At 36.9% G+C, this 19,802-nt stretch overlaps 2 protein-coding genes across 2 annotated transcripts; one reads left to right on the forward strand and one right to left on the reverse strand.

The window, feature by feature from the left end:
- Positions 1–3,177: 3,177 nt before the first annotated feature.
- LOC116417839 lies at positions 3,178–5,130 on the reverse strand. The gene is made up of 6 exons (XM_031932968.1): positions 5,031–5,130; positions 4,383–4,643; positions 4,111–4,293; positions 3,721–3,978; positions 3,534–3,645; positions 3,178–3,450 (listed from the first exon to the last, which is right to left on the reverse strand). Exons 1-4 carry the CDS (start codon positions 5,128–5,130, stop codon positions 3,782–3,784), a joined length of 741 nt encoding a protein of 246 aa, XP_031788828.1. The 3' UTR covers positions 3,178–3,450; positions 3,534–3,645; positions 3,721–3,781.
- Positions 5,131–5,717: 587 nt separating this feature from the next.
- Positions 5,718–6,542, forward strand: LOC107981720. The gene is made up of 4 exons (XM_016988144.2): positions 5,718–5,827; positions 5,915–6,020; positions 6,102–6,264; positions 6,361–6,542. Exons 1-4 carry the CDS (start codon positions 5,718–5,720, stop codon positions 6,540–6,542), a joined length of 561 nt encoding a protein of 186 aa, XP_016843633.2.
- Positions 6,543–19,802: the final 13,260 nt, after the last annotated feature.

The following is a 19,802-nucleotide window of genomic DNA, read 5'->3' on the forward strand; positions in this document are numbered from 1 at the left end:
TCGTGTACTTCTCTTTCAGCTATATGTAAGAAAAATTAATTAAAAAATACCTTTCCCTGGTAGAAAATAGAGCAGTGAAACTGCTCAGTAGACTAGTAACTGGGCAGTGACAACTTTATTTACTTTTATTCAGTGTCCAATCAATCATTGATTAATGAAAGTGTAATCTTAAAATGTCTGAATTGAAAATTGGCAACGTAACCCTACACTTACAAAAGTATGAAAAACAGACCCAGGATACACTGACATGTGCTATTCTGACATACTTGTGTCAAATATTACAAAGAAGAGGTGTTATATATTTCAAATATAACCAGCGATTAGCTCTGGAAGTGATTTTCAAAAATATTTGCACATGAGCATGAGATCTGGACAGAGACGATAGCTAAACTACTTTATATTATGGTATTATACGGACTGTATTTAAGTTACATATCTAATTTTTGCACAGATACTTGTGAAATTGTGCAGAAACAGGCTGCAAATATAACAGTTCGTTTAACTTTCCTAGTTTGCACTTTCAGATTGACCTATATGAGAATTTTGCCGCAAAAGCCATAGGGGTCAATCTGAAAGTGCGAACTAGGAAAGTTAAACGAACTGTTATATTTGCAGCCTGTTTCTGCACAATTTCACAAGTACCCCTATATACAAAAGTCATGACCGGATGAAGTGAATTTTAAAAGGAAGTTGGCGACGAAACCGCGGCAATTTTGAAATTTATATGAGCGCGAAATGAATCATATATTGTAAAGTTTGATATATTTCCGTGATAGAAAACAAATATTAAAAATATCAATCAAGTATTTATATTCCATTTTATAATTGAATTTTGTAACATAAAACACTGATAATATTTATTTTTTTAACTTTCAGATTTAATAAAAGACACTGTAGTGTATTCAGCAGTACTTAGCCAGTGACATAGATAAAAAACTGTCGAAAATCGTGTATTCACTGGGAAGCGACTGGCCAAATACTGCTGAACACTTCTACCAAGGTCCTTCATTTTTCATTAACTAATTAAATCATAAAAACTACTTACTAATAAAAGCTGCAATTTGGATTCCATATTTATGTAATTCTGGGTTCTTGTCATTTTTGTACCAGCACGTATATATATGCTGAGTATCACAATCATGTTTGTGTTTTGGCAGATTATCTTGAAATTCAATAATATCTGCAATCGGAATGTTGTCTCGGTACCCAACCTCAATGAACCTTGCTTTTGCATAAACTAATGGCTCTTCTGCACCTTCCATTTTGTTTTCACAAATTCAACTGTGTTAAAAAATATCATTAATGAATACTGTGATGTTGCGCTTTTTATAACTGATTCTGGTGAGGCAAACAATCAGTTTACACTAGTTTTTACTTCGATCTCCGTACCGCTGACTCTTACATCTACAGAAGGGGACAACGTGTAGGTCTAGGAACAGGTATGCCTGGCGTGGCTAATGGTTGAAATAATCTTCACTCAATATTGTTTGTGCTGTACGAAAATGTCATAATATATTCTTCAACCCCCGGGTGTATTAGATATGGTCACAATCTTTTCCCACGGTCAAAGATTTGTCACGGTTGATGATTGCTTTAGGCTTTCGTGTTATCGCCAAACGGCGGTCGATGTTACTTCATAATTACGGCACAATTAGTCTCGAGGACGCGATTTACCTTCAATAGTACGAGAATCTTTCTGTGCTTCAAAACGCGACTCCTAAATTCGATTAACAACTTTTAATAATCACGCGACTTCTCAATATTCTCCAAAAACAACCGATTCAACACTTTATTCAGTACTTCTCCGCGATATTCACACTTCAGTGGTCTAAAATGGCGGTGGCGTCCTTTTAACCGACGCGGCTCGACTAAGATGGCGATTGACAACTCGCCTCTGGAGGAAATCCTGGGTAATGCAACGTCTATGATTTGAACCGTGGACCGTGGTCTCAATCCCTTGGTTTCCTGAAAATTGCGAGAACAACCGAGACTCAGAGGCCCGTTGTGGTGCAATGATAGGAGGAAGGAATCCTCGGTCGCAATGGCCTGATGCCGGCGCTAACCAGAGTTTTCTCTGATATGTTGTCGCTATCTGCTTCGCGTTTCGAGTCTATTATTTAGTCCTCGACTTATTGACGCCACGATCCAAAATACAATTTGTCCCGTTCGCCTTACCTCTCTCCATCCAGACTCCGCGATCGCGTCATCTAACCGGAACGGACAATACTTGTTGGCTTATTTTGCGCGGTTCATACAACAACAAAACGGCGAGAAAACGCGATCTCTTTCGTGACAACTTCGTTCGTGATTTAAGCGAACACTCGCGACTCTACGAACTCGCGATTCGACAACTCCATACGTACGACTCTACGACTTTACAACGAAGGACTACTACTTCGACTGCTCCAACTGTTCGGCTCCAGGGTTGACGACGAATTGAACGCTGAGGAAGCTTCATCGCGGCGCAAGACCCTGCGCGTCCCGGAAGAGACGCATTCGGAACGCCCTCTATATATTATTTCTCCCGCGCGAACGAATGCGAGTCATAATGAATATTAATGGCGTCCTGCGGCGCCAATTACGAATTGGCACTATTGTCTCATCGTGACGCCACCTAACGCGGTCATTCGCGACGATAACGAATAGTACGGAAACTGCTAGTGGCGACGCGCCATATTTTCCAACGACACTTGCGAGTGTCGACGCGTCTTTACGTGAGTCAGCTGCGCGGCTCTCTCTCTCTCTCTCTCGCCGAGGCTCACGCGCTCGTTCCCTCTCTCCGCGGCCATGGCTGCGTCTACATAAGGGGCAATGTACATAGGAGCTCTGCTATGCTATGCTCTAGGGTGTGTTCCAGTAAGAGGGAACGCCAGCAGCGGTACAGCAGTCCGGTCCGCGTTCGAAATTCCGGTGCTGTGCTGTTACTGTGAAATCGTTCCGCGTCAGCTGATTCTGTTTGTACTGTTTGCAGTTGTAACCTCTTGAACATTACAAAGTTCTTATTATAAGTTCAGTTATAGTTATATACGGTTTTTCTCTATAACGTAGCCCATAACATTACTTAATTATAAATAGAACTAATAATTATATCACCAGTATTTTCTCATTAGAGTATTTTTTGTAGTACTCATGTAATGTAAAAAAAATTATTTTAATTATTAATTATTGTAATAATTATTTTTTCGAATAATCTTTGTAATCAGTCTTCAAACTAGACTTATTCATTTTTTTAGGAAACTTATTTGCGATATCTCTCAAAATCGTAATCTTTGTAATCAGTCTTTAAACTAGACTTATTCATTTTTTTAGTAAACTTATTTGCAATATCTCTCAAAATCGTAAGTTTTTCTTCCATGTAGCGAGTCTGAGCCTCCCTTTTTAATCGCTTCTCCTCTAAACATTGCTTAAAATATTTTGCTTGCTCAGTCTCATTACTAACTCTGCGACGTTCTAAAAAAATCATAAGTAGTATTAAAAAAAATATTAAGACCACAATAAATTTAAGTCTTTTAACATATTCTAGAAAAACTTACTATTTTCAGGTTTGTCATCATCAGCTTCATCCATATTACCCATTGGAATGTTTGATCCAGCATTTGATAGAGGCTTAATCCAAGGCTTTTTGTGAAACATTTCATCTAATAACTTAAAAATGTTATTTATTATATAAGATGAATAAATTCTTACATAAATTATTTTTGTATATAAATTAAATCTTACATCGAAGAATTCACAAGATCTAGGTTCATTGCCTGACTGTGCGTTGTGGTCCTTAACTTTTTTATGACCGTTTAAAACAATCCATTTTGGTGATGCATTGTTTCATTGTAACAGTATAACCTTTCTCCTTGAGTTTGTTAACTATGTTTGTGTAAAATTTTTTGCTTGTTAAACTCCCATTATCAAATTTCTCTTGACTTTCTTTGTAAAAGGCAAGTAATAATTTACCATCTTTTTCGTTCCATTTATAAGCGCTATCTGGAAAAGTAATAATCATATTTATTTATATTAATTTTAAAGTATATATATATATATATATATATATATATAATATATAGTAATATTTAACAGTCAGTCAATATTCGCTAGTAGAACAGTAATAAAATATACTTTGTTTGGTATTCTCTGTAGATTCATTTTCCTTAACGTCATTTTTTTCTATGTTTTCTAAATCCTCATAATTCATTTCATATTCCAATTTCTCCTCATACGATTCCTGATTTAGCAATGGTAAAGGCTTGTTATTTTGACTTTTCTTATAATCATTTAGTAATTTCTGGGCAAAGATTATGTCTATAAATAAAGAACCATAAACAAATTTGGAACAAACACTAAATTTATACAAAAATTTAAATTGATCGATAAATATAAGTCTAAATTACCATTCACAGCACGACTATGTAGATCAGGAGATAGTTGTAGGGTATACATGATACCGGCGTCTTCTTCAAACAATTGCAGAGGTATCAATTTAGTGCGATTTAAAGGCATTCCAGTTTTCTCATTGTTATTTGGTACTAATTGACTACTACTAGCAATCGCAGAAACATCATCTTTTGTGAAATTTGTCAACACTGCATTTTCTGACTGTTTAACAACAGCAGCTTTGTATTCTTCTAATAATTTGGTTGCAAACAACAAATCTATGGACATAGAAATATATTTTATTATTTTATATATTGAATAATTATCATTTAATATCAAATTTTTTGAAACTAACCTTTCTTTGCTCTTGCACAATCTGACGGAGTGACTTGTAGATTATACTCTGTTACATCTTACTTTAATTTCAGTGTAACAAATTCTATTTCTTTACTCTGAGATATTACTTTTTTCTTCTGTCGAAGAGTATGGATCGTTCTTTTCTCAAGTTGGGTTTTGTAATTGAGGTCTGGAATTACAACAAATTTTTTTATATACCTTGTAAAAAGATATCAATATGTTCTCAAATAATAAACTAATTGATGAACTTCCTGTACTTTATTTATTATAACCTTAAAATAAACAAAAATATGCAAAAAATTTCTAACCTTCTTTAGCCCTTCTAGCAGTCTCTTCAGTTACACGAAGAATAATGTTTTCGTGCGTTGCGGGGTCATAAAAAGTAATTTTCTCTGTATAATTTGCCATACTAATTTGGTAATAACTTTTACAGCACCATGAAAAAAAGATACCATGCAAACAGCTGACGCGGAACGATTTCACAGTAACAGTACAGCAGCGGAATTTCGAACGCGGACTGGACTGCTGTACCGATGCTGGCGTTCCCTCTGGAACACACCCCTACTATGCTCTGCTATGTTGTTCCCATCCGTCTGTTCCGATTCCGTTCGTGTCTTAATAGCTTCAGATTATTGCACACGCAATCACTCACGAATATGATATAATCTGTGGATGATAGCTTAGGTACACAGCTGGTGAACAGTTTTCGACTGACTTAATGTTTTTAAAAAAGTAGCGAAACTTTACATTAAAATAAATAAATAATTCAGTTATATTGAGTATTGAACAAAAAATTTGTGCATTAGAAAAATGTATCAATTTAATAGACATTTGCATAAAGTTGAAACTTATTAAAAAAAAAGAAAAAGAATTTAAGGAGATGGTGGGTTCGACCATATTTGACTGTGCCTATAAGAAATAAATATGGAGCTTTCAGTACATTATTTGAATATTTTGCCTTGACGGACCATAATGAATTTCATAAATTTACAAAAATGACTATAGAGCAATTTATCAATTTGCACACTTTAGTAGAAGAGAGATTAAGAAAAATAAGTTTTAGACCTTCACTTCCATCCATGTTATGGTTAGCAGCAGTTCTCTGGTAAATAAAATAAACAAGTATTTAATAGAGTGATAATTTAGTTTATAAAATACCTATAAGAAATATTGTGTAAATTATATAATATAGTTTATTAGGTAATGGAAGCAATGTAGCTATCACATCTTGGCTGTTCCGGATATCAAAAGAAATTTTATATCGTATGATTCCTGAAGTATGCAATGCAATAAGTGTGGTATTGATGCCAATTTACGTAGAATTTCCTAACAGAGAAAGGTGGCTAGAGATTGTACATCAATATTTGATCAAATGACAGTTTCCCAACTGTATTGGAGCATTAGATGGAAAACATTTCCAAATAGATTGTCCACCTAAATCTGGCAGTGTGTTTTTCAACTATCAAAAGTTTTATAGTTTTGTCATGCTAGCCCTCTGTGATGCACACTATCGATTCACATGGTTCAATCTTGGTGACTATGGTAATAGATTCGTTTACAACGTATTTATTTATAGAGTATAATAACATACATTTAAAATAAGAATTTATTATTTTCTAAGTAATATGTATTTTACAGGTTCATGTAGTGATGCAAGTATTTTTGCATACACAGATTTAAACACAAAAATAAGAAATAACGAATTAGATACTCCTGTAAGCCTGCCACTGCCTAATACAGATAATTTACCATTAGCATTTGTTGCTGATGAAATTTTTGGAACGAGTAACAACTTACTGAAGCCTTATAGTCGTAAATAAGGATTAGGTTATGCAGAAAGGATTTTCAACTATCGACTAAAAAGAGCTCGATTGACCATCGAGTGTGCTTTGGTATATTAACATCTAGATATCAAATTTTAAGACAGCCCTTGAAATTTGATATATCAACATCAAAAAGCATTGCTGTAGCTGCTATGTGTTTGCACAATTACATTCTCAGTGCAAGCTTACCACACCAGAATGAAAATATTCATTTAAATTACCATAATCAGCCGGAAGTAAGAACAATACCTACAGTACAAAGAAATCTGTTATCGCAGTTTTTCACTGCTCCAGTTGGAGCTGTACCTTGGCAAGATGCACATATCTAATTCAATATCATTATAAGAATTTAAAAGAAGAACGGAAAAACATAAAAAATATTCAGTGCACAAGACCATGTTGTTGTAGCGATGACTTAAGTTGGAGTACCAGTATATGCTTGAAAATGAGAAACTGATGAAGTGTATCTATTGCACTTTCAATAAAATTAATAAATCAACGTAATGACAAAGACTTGGATTCAAATGGTGTACATTTGCAGTTAGATAAACAACGAAAAAACAAATTGGTGGTAGAGAAGAGAGAAAAGCCATCGTTCTTGATGCAGTTTATAAAAACACAGGCAAGCACAGGAAGTAAGCACTTTATTTTATTGTTTAACAATAATATGTACAATGTTATTGTTTTACAATAATGTTATACTCGATGTTAATATGATACATTAGTCTATTATTAAATAACAAGCATAATAGTTTGTTATTAAAAATAATACTTTTAAACCATAATAGGGAAAATATAACTTTTTTAAAATCTTAAATTATTATTATTATTTATAGATTAAATTTAAAATATAGTTTGATTTTTTATAATTCAGAGACATATTTTATATAGAAAGATGCTTGTACATTGCCTGGACATACATATCGAAAATTTTTTTGTATAATCTATAGTTATCTGTTACAATGCCGCTACCCTAAGCGGGTCTTGGGCGTTGTCGTCCAGATCGGACGGGTGGGTGCCTATCACCACTACACAGCGCGTCCTTAGGTTGCGGATAGAGGAACAGCCCCTGAGAAAGAGGTTAGCTGCGAATAAATTGAATAAGCAGCCGCGGACAGCCGATAGGAACAGGCGTGGGTGTGATGAGCCCACACTGTCGAACGCATTCATCTAGAAACACTACGCAAGCACCACAACAACAAAAACACTTCACATTATCTCTTATCTCTCAATCTATCTCTTTCATCACACATTACAAAAATTGGCAAAAATCCTGCTGCCGAGGAGGATGCGGGAGCGATGACAACTGCCCCGAAAGGGGATGTGTAGAATGATTCGTCACCTGGTCTTACGCGGTAACGATGCCAGCGAAGGCGCGCTGCCTTGCAGGGGGGCGTTAAGATGCGAGAATGAAACCGTAGTGTGTCTGACGACGAATTGACACTGTCCTCGTCAAAGTCGGAAAGCTCTCATACTTAGTTCTAGAGAGGTATGGGGGTAATCACCTCTAGAACGGTGGACTCACCTGCGATCGGAACAGGATCCAAAGCGCGCGGGTTTAACATAACATCATGGCTCAAAAAAATCAAATCCGAACCAAAAGGGACTTAAGGGTCGGAACTTGGAATGTTCGCAGTCTATACAGAGCAGGTGCGTTTAAAGAACTCGAAAAGGAAGCTGATAGGTACAATCTAGATTTCGTAGCAATACAGGAATCGCGGAGGCCAGATGGCGGAGTACTAGCATCGGGTAACTTCACGTACCTATATGGGGCCGGGAGTGGGGGATCTCTAGGCACCGGATTTCTCGTAAGCAAAAGCATCATACATTCGGTTAAAAGTTTCAAATCCGTCAATGATAGGCTCTCGTACATCATTATCGAAGGTGAATGGTATAGATATGTATTTATTAATGTACACTGTCCTACGGAGGACAAAGAAGAAGAAGCTAAGGATCTCTATTACGAAACTTTAGAGCAGGTAATCGACCAGTTCACGTCTTACGACACAAGAATAGTATTAGGCGATTTCAATGCTAAAATAGGTACGGGGGAAATGTTTAGGCCTACTATAGGAAAGGAAAGCCTGCACGAAGCCAGCAATGATAACGGTATTAGGGTCATAAATTTCGCGGCGGCAAAAGATCTTATAATCAAAACTACGTGTTTTAAGCACAAGAACATACACAAGGCAACGTGGACATCGCCGGACGGGGCCACACAGAACCAAATTGATCATTTCCTCATTGAAAAAAGACGTCATACTAATGTTCTTGACGTAAGGGCTTACGGAGGAGCAGATAGCGACTCGGACCACTTCCTAGTAGTAGCCAAATTAAGAGCTAGACTAGTAGCGAATCAAAATAGTAAGCGAGCAAACAAGGTAGAAAGCTTCGATATTGAGAAACTACGAGATAGAACAGAGCGAATTAGGTACCAGATAGAAATTAATAACAGGTTTCAGGCACTTGAAGAAGCAAACACATCGCCGGAGGAGAATGACGAACCGAATAGCTTATGGGGGGACATCGATAAAACGGTAAAAGAGGCCGCGAACAAAGTACTGGGTAAAAAGAAAAAGCCAAAGCTACAAAATAGCTTACAAAATAGAAGCGATAGGACCGTAGAAGAGTATTCTAACGTAAGGAAACAGACGAGCGCGATCTACAGAAATAAGAAGCGGGAGTATCAAAAGAATCTTATTAGGAGAATAGAAACTAACAGTAAGGAAAATAACCCCGCGAAATGTACAGAGCGATTAACGCCATCAGAAATGGTTTTAGGAGTAGAGCGCAATTGATGAAGGACGAAAACGGGGACCTCGTAACAAATGACAACGAATTACTGTCGCTGTGGAAAAATTATTTCGATAAATTATTAGACGTGAACGAAAATAGCGAAGAATTAGGGGACGAAATTCACACTGCTGAACCCCACGTGGAGGAACCGAGCTACCAAGAAGTAGAGGCCGCGATTAAAAAACTAAAAAACAACAAAGCCGCGGGAAATGACTCTATACCAGCTGAGTTACTCAAATATGGGGGCGTCGAGCTCACTTTCAAAATCTATAAACTAGTATGTGCCATCTGGAAAAATGAAACAATACCCGAAAATTGGAAGGAATCTATCATTATACCGATTTTTGAAAAGGGGGATAAGACCGACTGCAATAACTATAGGGGTATTTCACTTTTAGCAACGTGCTACAAAGTTCTGTCAAACGTAATACAAGCTAGACTTACTCCATTCGCGGAAGATATAGTAGGAGATTATCAGTGGGAATTTTGCGAAACCATACACCAACTATTTATAGATTTTAAAAAAGCGTACGACTCTATTAAGCGAAGCAAAATGTATCAAATTCTAGTACTTCTCGGTGTACCGAAAAAACTCGTGAGATTAATTCAAATATGTCTGAACGGAAGCACGGGAAAGGTCCGAGTAGGCGGTAATGTATCAGAACCCTTCATGATACGCGATGGTTTAAAACAAGGGGATGGGCTCTCTACGGTGCTGTTCAACTTAACGTTAGAGTGTGCCGTTAGAAAAATGCAGGTTAGCCAGATGGGCGCAACGCTTAATGGAACAACGCTGATACTAGGCTACGCAGATGATTTGGATATACTGGGGGATTGTAGGGAAACGGTAGCAAGAAACGCGGAAATCCTCATAAAAGCGGTGGAGTATACAGGGTTAGAAGTGAGTGAATCAAAAACAAAGACATGATTGTGGATAAGCTAGGCATCTGCAGAGTGGAGGAAGATCTCAGAGTTGGGAATTTTACTTTTGAAAAGGTTAGCGAATTCAGGTATCTGGGTACGACCATAAATGATAGAAACGAGATTAATGTCGAAATAAATAAGAGACTCCATTCGGGTAATGCTTGCTTCTACGCCGTGAGTAATTTACTTAAGTCGAGGCTGTTGTCTAAAAACGTTAAAATAAGAATATACAGGACAATAATACTGCCGGTGGTTCTGTACGGGTGCGAAACGTGGGCTCTCACTAAGCAGGCGGACAACCGTTTTAGGGTATTTGAAAATAAAGTCTTGCGAAAAATATACGGGCCGAAGAAAGATGAGGAAACCGGGGAATGGAGGAGACTACACAATGATGAGTTACACAATCTGTACGCGTCACCAAATATTAACAGAATAATAAAATCGCGCAGATTGGGATGGGCAGGGCACGTAGCGAGAATGGGAGACGACCGTACGGCAGCGCGTGTCATGAAGGGCAGGCCGATGGTAACGCGACCTCTAGGTAGACCTAGACGTAGATGGGAGGACAACGTAAAAGCGGATCTAGTAGAAATAGGACGGGTGGGTGTCGATCGGAGAGGTGCATCTTGGGTGGGGTTGACACAAGATAGGGCAGCGTGGAAGGCTTGCGTAGATGAGGCGATGAACTTTCGAGTTCCAAATGCCATGTACAAAAAAAAAATAATAATAATCTATAGTTATAACGTGCTTTGTCGAAATCAACGGTGTCTCTTACATCTTGTTCGCTTATGTACATATGATCCTCAAGCTTCATTTCCACCTCATTCTTTACTATATTTGCAAAATTAAAGGATGCTGGACATAATATTCTATAAACATCTTTTTTTTGTGCAAAACCAGTTATTTACCACTGGGCTATTATTCAGTTGATTAAAGTCCTGAACAATGAGCATAAGTGGGAACTCTGATTCATTGTACGTAAATCTAATTTCATTGTACAAATAGATGAGATGCATCTCATAAATATCAGGATTTTCTAAATCGCCATAGATGTCAATGATGAGAAAATCTCCATGAACAAAAATTAGCCACCAACTTCTTCTTTTGATTTCAGATATTTTTAATAGAGAAATCCAAATTTTAACATATTTTGAGTTCTGAGATGGCGCAATTATTTTTAAGGCAAATTCCATTCTGCTATTTAAAATCTTATTTTCAAGTGATAGTTGTAAATTGAACATGTTATAAAAATCAATTTTGTCGTTAAAGCCGCACTGTCGATCAAAAAGATGTTTGATAAAGTTAAGTTGTAGTTTGCAGTAAAAAAAACACAACAGACAAATAGAAACTTTTTTTTTAAAGACATTGCGTGCATCAGATATTTTATTTGATTTTGTTGTTTAATGTATTAATGTATTTTATAATTTCTGCAGCACATTCAAATTTTAACTCGTCAGGCACTTTTTTGAAACCTTCTTTAATGAAAGGTATATAGTTATCACTTTCAAAACTTTTGATATATGACTGATTTTTTAAAACTTTGAAGCACTCATTCATCTCATCTCAAGTAGATTCAAGATTCTGCTTTGTATCGTCATTTTTTTTGTTGTTTTTTGAACTTGGACTGTTTGGGCTTTGCAAACTTTAGGGAAGATATCAATGTATGATGTTGTACATACGGTTCTAAAAATATGAGTGTGCTGTACCAAATCCAGGTAGTTGTTGAAGTAGCTGGAGCCCCTGAACCTGATGGAACATAGACATTCATTTTCTTGTGTTCTTCCACAAATTTCGACTTTAGAGACTCCCATTTTGCCATCAATTCTTTATCTGATATATATATATATATATATATATATATATATATACACACACACATAGTTTTATTATTGCAGATAATTTTATAAATCTTCCAAGATAATTTTGTAAATATTCCACACAAAAATATTATATTTTTACCTGTAAAATGTTGTCCATAAATTTGAAAAATTGCTTGCGAAATTATGTCAAATTTTTGGTGCTTTAATTCACTTTGTATATAATCGGGATTTTGCTTATCATAAATCATTGGCTCTTGATGAACCAAGGTAATCAAAAGTTCGATGATTTCGTCGTTCATTTTGCCTTTATAGTAAAAAGACCACCTTCTCAAGAAAAAGTTCAAGCTGCACTGATGCTTCGATAAAATTGAGCACTGATCGTCTTATGTTATTTCAAAGCGATTTTCTCGCCTTCGAGGTTCGCGCCGATTCCTAGAAAATGCGAAGGCGCGCTCCCTCTGCAGGATGCTGCATGCGTGAGGGATGCGAGGAGAGAAGGCGTCGCAGCACTCCATATTGTGATCGTGATTGTGTCTCGCTGATAAAAAAATGTGTAGTTTCTCCATTTCTTCGCAATATCAGTATCTAAAATTCAAAATTTTCTAAGTAATGTGTATTCATTACCGGTAAATATAGAAGCACGTTGAATGTACATACCTGACAAGTTTTTCTGAAACTTGTTATTAAATTCGCTAGCTAACGAAAAGAATGTCATTCGACGGCGATCTGGATTATTAAAATTATCGCTTGTGTCGTACATGAAGCGATGTTGTTTAATAAACTCAACGATGAAGATTTCCTCTTGATCCAGTTTGTGCGCGTCTCGGTAAATGAAAGAGTAGAAAACTAAACAAAGGACGCACGCCTTGATATGACAAGTTCGACACTGTGTACAGTGAGAAGTATTTTCGCGCTCTCTCGGAGATTTGTACGAAGTGGTGGCGCTAGTGTACTTACAATATGTATGTCTTTCTTCAGCCACCGTAAAACTGTATCCAACGTTTGTTGAGCGGCAAAACTCGTGGTGAGCTTTCAAAGTATCTCGAACGTTGCTCGAACGATCATAAGTGATATCCTTTGTCTACACGATCTACTTTTTAGAAGATGGAATCATTTATAATAAAGGAGGTGAAGAAAAGGCCAATAATTTACGACAAAGCTGTTCGCGCTACTGAAAATTGCAAGGATTTAGAAAGACTTGCGTTCGACGACATAAGTATAGAAATTGAGAACGAGATAAAAATTCAGATTCCAGGTAAAATTTATTTAATAATGTAGTAAATTGAGAATCGTAGTATAAGAAATCTAGTAAATTGAGATGTAAATTAAATTTGTTAAATATTTGACACTTTTATAACCTCCAAGTAAAACTATACTGAGTACTATTTGTTATATACAAATGAACTATTTCATAATTCATTATGCATATTTTTGTAAGCAAAATTGATGAAATACATGTACAGACATCGCGCAGCTACATTTTTTTTTTTTTTTTTGTACATGGCATTTGGAACTCGAAAGTTCATCGCCTCATCTACGCAAGCCTTCCACGCTGCCCTATCTTGCGTCAACCCCACCCAAGATGCACCTCTCCGATCGACACCCACCCGTCCTATTTCTACTAGATCCGCTTTTACGTTGTCCTCCCATCTACGTCTAGGTCTACCTAGAGGTCGCGTTACCATCGGCCTGCCCTTCATGACATGCGCTGCCGTACGGTCGTCTCCCATTCTCGCTACGTGCCCTGCCCATCCCAATCTGCTCGATTTTATTATTCTGTTAATATTTGGTAACGCGTACAGATTGTGTAACTCATCATTGTGTAGTCTCCTCCATTCCACGGTTTCCTCATCTTTCTGCGACATGACTGGATGGATGGCTGCGACCAGAAAAGATGATCGACGCGAGCGGCGAGTCGTGCTTATAGTTGTGTCCGTATTGTGGCGCTTTTTTATAGCTTAAGAGGGAGTAGAAGGAACAACGGAATAACACTTAGACGAGAAACAAGATGACCTTCTTTTCATTGTTTGCAGCTGCCGACTGTTTTTATAATAAATTTACGTGAGGTATAGAAATTAAGCTACGTGCATTATATTATGCATATAATATATAACGAATGACATATGAAGTATATATATACAAGTTCGAACTTTGGACAAAATTGATGATACGTACGTGATCACTATGAATTTGGCTAGAAGCCGGAGCCATCGAAATTTGTTAGACCTATGTGATATACTTCATGGCGTATGCGGCGATGTGTCGAAATTTATACATAGGTTTACATGAAAAGTTCAACAAGTATCGGTTTGCTTCGAGCTTTTTCATTGTTTTTATACTACAGCGTTAATAATTTTTTTATTTTTATTTATTTATTTAACCAGAAAATTTACACTAGTGAATTACAATAGTGACTTACACTCCGCAATGCACCAGTAAATCCCGCAGAGGTACTCGCAGGTACCTGTTGGCAGGACTGGCCACTCTTATCTACTAAAACTTAATACTAATTACAATTTTTTATATACTATTAAAAGTGTTTTTGTGCTAATACAAGTACTAGTAAGTGTCAAAATTAGTAGTCATCTAACCTATTAGTCGTTATGACAGGTAATGATTCACAAAACAATCGGTCGACCCTTGATGAGGTAAGTTAAAATAATCTCATTTGTTTTTATATGAATTTTAAAACAATTTAATTATTTCCTTGTGAATCATTTAAGATGCTTTTTTGTGTCGTTTTTATGCTTCTTTCAATTTCCATAGAATTAATATATAAAATGTGCTATTTTTGTTACGTTTAGGGTAGTGCCATTCTTTCTTCCTTCTATGATTCCTCTGAGGATGAGTCGTTGAATATTAATTCTACAACAGGAGAAAGTACAGATGCATGTCGCAATGGAAGTCAAGATACTGAAAGTAATTACAGTGCAAGCACTGGAAATACAACAATCAACTTTCGAAGAAGGCTGGCCTCTGAAAATGACTTTTTCATGAATGAAAACAATATAATAGGTAATTGTTTATTGTTTACAAAATTAAAAATGATATGAATGATTGTAAATGGTCAAAAACACGATTCTTGAAACGTTAGGAATTTACATTGTCAATGGATTTCTATAGTTTAATACTATGTTTATAATTCTATCTTTACTCCTTGATTCAATACATTTTCCTTAATATTTACAATACATTCACAATAATTTAAGACTATAGAAGCAAAGGAGTTTTTGCCAGGGATCCCGCGATCCCCTTTCCGTGTGAGCGCCACCGTGTGTTGGGACCCCACGGCGTGGAAGACGAGCTCGGCTAGCTCTAAGGAAGGGGTGGAGTATCGAACAGGGTCGTGGGTCATAAAACTCATTAAGGCTTGCTGCGGATATGATATGTCGTATTTATTCTTCATTTTCCCTCTTAACAACCACGGCAACCTGCCGAAAACCTGCGGCCTCTACAGTCCAGAGGCACTACGCTGAACTAACTAAACTACTATGCGGCACGTCACGCCGCCGATCGAGGTCATCGTGAGTAAGAGCGAACTTCTACACGCGGCCCCGCAACGATTTTAATAATTCTAACCTCCTTCCGGGGAGATCACCCGCGCCCACCGAGCAATCGACGCCACCGCCACGCTTGTCAGCGCGCCGTCCGCCGACTTGTCGGTGCGGGTGAATACCCGCCTCGCCTCTCTGATCGTCTACCGGCCCCAACGACCAGCGCGTCCGTCGCGGCGTATTCTCGCGAGTTATGCGATTTCCCAGGCCCATCATACGCTTATTTTTCCATATACCGCGTCGTGAAAAACCCGTACTCTAAAATAACTCCCCGAAAACCACCTCACGAGGTGATGACCTCGACACGACCGCGCGACGACACACAACACTTGTCCGTCCTCTCCGCGCACACTCGTGCATTCTGACGGCTACTTAACGGAAACTCTACTAATAGCTAATTTAACCTAATCGCTAACTTACTTACTAACGGTAACTCGGTAACACGCAGTAATCGGTAGCTGATAGGGATAGCGGGCGTGAGGAAACGATAGCGGGGAGGTACAATATGAGGGGAGAGCGATAGCGAGGAAATATGCACAATACATGGGTAACGATAGCGGGGAATTGTGCGAGAGCGAGAGCATGGAAAGACAAACGGTAGCTTGAGCGGAGGGTAACGGTAGCGTGAAAGGAACGATAGCGAGGAAAAGTGAGAGCTTACAAAATTCGCAACAGGCGTACGACCTGCCACGTTGCGAGGTTGTCGTCGCCTCTCTATTGCGCGGCGCAAATTATCCACTTGTAACGTGCAGTCGAACTGCCACGTTACATAGTATACGCACCACGGGAGGAAAATTGAACAGCCCATAGCCGAAGGCGACTGTCCAAGTTTTTTCCTCTCTAGGCACGTAATATACTATTTATAATCACTAACTCTATTATAATTATATAGAATGATATTGATCTCTCTTAATACTTGAAAAAAATGTTCATAACTATAAGTAGTAACTACACTCGTATCTACCTCTCATATAGCAATCATCAAACTTCTTTATGATTATCATATTGTTCTACATGCTTGACTGTTGATAAAGTATTCGGTTTTGATTATAAATTCTGCAACCCTGTAACATAAGAAGCAAACATCCACTGTCAGGTAAAGTTTTTACAAAAATATAAATTGGTTAACAAAATAAAATATGCTCACCTATTTCCACTTTTTAAATTTCTTGTTCTGATGATCGCCATCTGGTGTTGGTGTTTGCTGGGACATTTTATTGGTTAGTTTTTGAGCCTAAGCCTTTAATATCTCATCCAAAAGATGCGGATGAGACTTAACCATGATGCTGTATCCCTTGTTTCCGATTACCAAATTCAAGTTATCGGTTATGTAGTTGATCAGCAGGTTTTTCTGCCAACAAGCCTTCTTTTTATCAGCATTGATGAGCAAAGCTGGTGCATTCTCAGGCTTTATAATGACTGTCATCTGCTTCTTGCAGGCCTCCTCTATCGCTCAACTGGTACTATTCAGCCAAATGCATTAAACTATTCAGATTCCTCTCCAGACCAGACCCGTGTAAATATAACACAGCATATCCGGCACGAGGCTACGTACTCATGAATTCTGCATCAGATTCTGTCTTCATTGTTACTGGAGGAATTAAACCCTAGCTTTTTACTGCGGTGATATTGTTGAGCTTTTGCTAAGAATCTTTTTATCCTATTCATGCGCCTCCCTCAAGAGTACTTTTTGTCAATATATGATACTTGTACGCCTCTTCTTGATATCTCCTTTTTTTATATAAATTTTGAAATATAATGTAATAAAATCACTCTATTACTCTGTTTTGAACTTTTGAACACTACTATACATGGGCACGTAGCTTCCTCCAAACAAAATAACTGTTTAACTGTTCCTTTATCTATTTATTTATCTGTATTTCTCAAATATTAATTGAACGATGAATAAAATATTTTTACAAGTTAGTTGCTCGTGAGCCACTCAGCACCGTTATAGGTCGATTACCTTTGAGCGAGGCGTGCCAGAACAAAAAGCACATAAATACACTCAATAACATTTTCTTATAGTTAATCGTCGTGTTAATTGAACCGCACAATCTGTACACTACAAATGTGTTGATATTATTTCACAAATACATGAGTATGGGAAAAAAAATAATCAAGCTTGCTGACCAAACAAAAACAGTCCGATTTTAATGTACCGCGCAGCAAAGAATCAATATTTTGCCATCCGACATAGAAAACAATTTTTTTTAATTTTCGATTTGTTACTACAAAGCCAAGTAGTAAAATAACTTGTCATTTTTGTGATAGTTTGACTCACGGTCTATCATTTTTTTCGCAAGGTTTTCATATTTCATTTAGGAAGATATGGCTTATTTTTAAAAAATCACCTATTTTACTTTTGCTTCGGAACAGTGCAGTCCCATTAAAGGTTATCTGGAGTATTTCGGCGCTGCCGTATGATTTTACGGCACTCAATCGTATAATGCGCACCGTTTTGAATTAATTTTTTTTTTCGAAACGTTCGGGAGCGTATTGTACACAAAATTCTATATCATGTATGAGTAATAAAAAATTGATTTTTTCAAAGTTTTATAGTGTTTTGTCCCTTTTATAAACTTAAATGTTCCATACTTTCATCATTTAAGAGATAGTTTATACATACAGGGTGGGCCATTTTAATCAAACCAGTCTAATAACTCCTAAATTAAGCCATGAACAGAAAAATTGTTCAGATGAAAGTTGTCCAGGATCAAGGGGGACATCTTTTTGTGCAATTAGTTTTGACCTTGAACTCAAATTTCAAGGTCATATTAAGGTCGAATTTTTTTTTTTTAAATAGGAACCCCTATTTTTGATAGCAGATTCGGAAAGAACAGGAAATTTTACGTCCGAAAAGTCCGAAAGTCAACATCCTCTAAAAGCTCTGGCAGTCGATCTCTGAGCAATGCCAAATAGCTATTCTGGTTAACATTTTGACCGAAAAAATATGGCTCAATCAGGTAACCATTAATGATCCCACACCACACCATTAAACTCCATCGGTTTTGATGGTCAATAGCCCTGTACCAGTGGGGATTTACAGGTGACCAGTAGTAACTATTGTGCCTATTTAATTGACCATCACCGCGAAATATAGCCTCGTCAGAAAACATAACAAATCTGAAAAAATCTGGATCATTTTGTAAAACTCCTAAAGCCCACTGGCAAAAGTTAATACGCATTAGAAAATGGCGTGGTCTCAGCTCATGAACTAATCTTATGTGGTAATCGTGATAGTGGAGATTATTGAGAATTCTCAATGCTGTTCTTCGTGGTATACCGATTTCTCTTTCAATTTGTCGACTACTAATTTGTGGATTGAGATGAACAGCTGCTAAGGCGGCTATAACATTAGGATCATTTTCGTTGTATTCATGGTGTCTGCGTTGACGACGAAGATGTCCATCACGAGCTCTTCGAAGTAATCTGAGTAATGTGTGGTGAGTAGGACGCCTTCTTAGAGGAAAGCGTTCAGCGTAGAGTCGCACCGCGGCTCTGGCATTGTTTTAGGTTTCGCCTAAGATCATTATCATATCAAGAATTTCATTGGATTGATAATCGCCCATGTTGAAAATTTTGTTTATAATAAGAAAAACTATTTTATTTACATTCACTCTTTATTGAAATTGAAACTAAACCAAAATAAGAAAGTGACAACAAAAAAGGAGGAATTTTCAAACTGTATAATTTTTAAATCAAATTTGTAACTTCTTATTTTCTTACGTTAAGACATTGTGATTTAAATTGAAGACAGCGTGAGAACAATCGTTACAATTCATATTAGATTAAAGAAATTCAACTTAAAAAAAACATCTAAACTGGAAATGATGCACTTTGGCAAATACAATTATTAAAAATTTTATTTAATATTACAAAAGCAAAATGCTGTTTAATATTTTATCTTAAATAATGTATTTTTTAACATCCTACCTTTATTGTTTAACCATTTTTTACGCTTTTGAAACGTTAAACTTTTACTTGACTCTGCTTCGACCGTGAATGAATTGACAACATTGATTTTTAACGTTCCATTTCCCACTCCCATTAAGAACTCAGATATTTAAAATTATCATGTTTACTTCAAAATTTACTTTTGACCACTAAAAATTTGTTAACGAATGTTAAACAAGCATCCTAGTGAGAGGCAAGGGGACTCA

The sequence above is a fragment of the Nasonia vitripennis genome, chromosome 5, assembly GCF_009193385.2.
Source record: "Nasonia vitripennis strain AsymCx chromosome 5, Nvit_psr_1.1, whole genome shotgun sequence".
Lineage (NCBI taxonomy): Eukaryota > Metazoa > Arthropoda > Insecta > Hymenoptera > Pteromalidae > Nasonia > Nasonia vitripennis.

Bases quoted from the DNA above. Each gene is read 5' to 3' on its own strand.
- LOC116417839 (XM_031932968.1), bottom strand. From the start codon at position 5,130: ATGGCAAATTATACAGAGAAAATTACTTTTTATGACCCCGCAACGCAC. The intron at 4,644-5,030 runs GTTAGAAATTTT...CTATGTCCATAG, and splicing joins TGCTAGAAGGGCTAAAGAAG to ATTTGTTGTTTGCAACCAAA. The intron at 4,294-4,382 runs GTAATTTAGACT...CTTTATTTATAG, and splicing joins ACATAGTCGTGCTGTGAATG to ACATAATCTTTGCCCAGAAA.
- LOC107981720 (XM_016988144.2), top strand. From the start codon at position 5,718: ATGACTATAGAGCAATTTATCAATTTGCACACTTTAGTAGAAGAGAGA. The intron at 6,021-6,101 runs GTATTGATGCCA...ATCAAATGACAG, and splicing joins TATGCAATGCAATAAGTGTG to TTTCCCAACTGTATTGGAGC. The intron at 6,265-6,360 runs GTAATAGATTCG...TGTATTTTACAG, and splicing joins GTTCAATCTTGGTGACTATG to GTTCATGTAGTGATGCAAGT.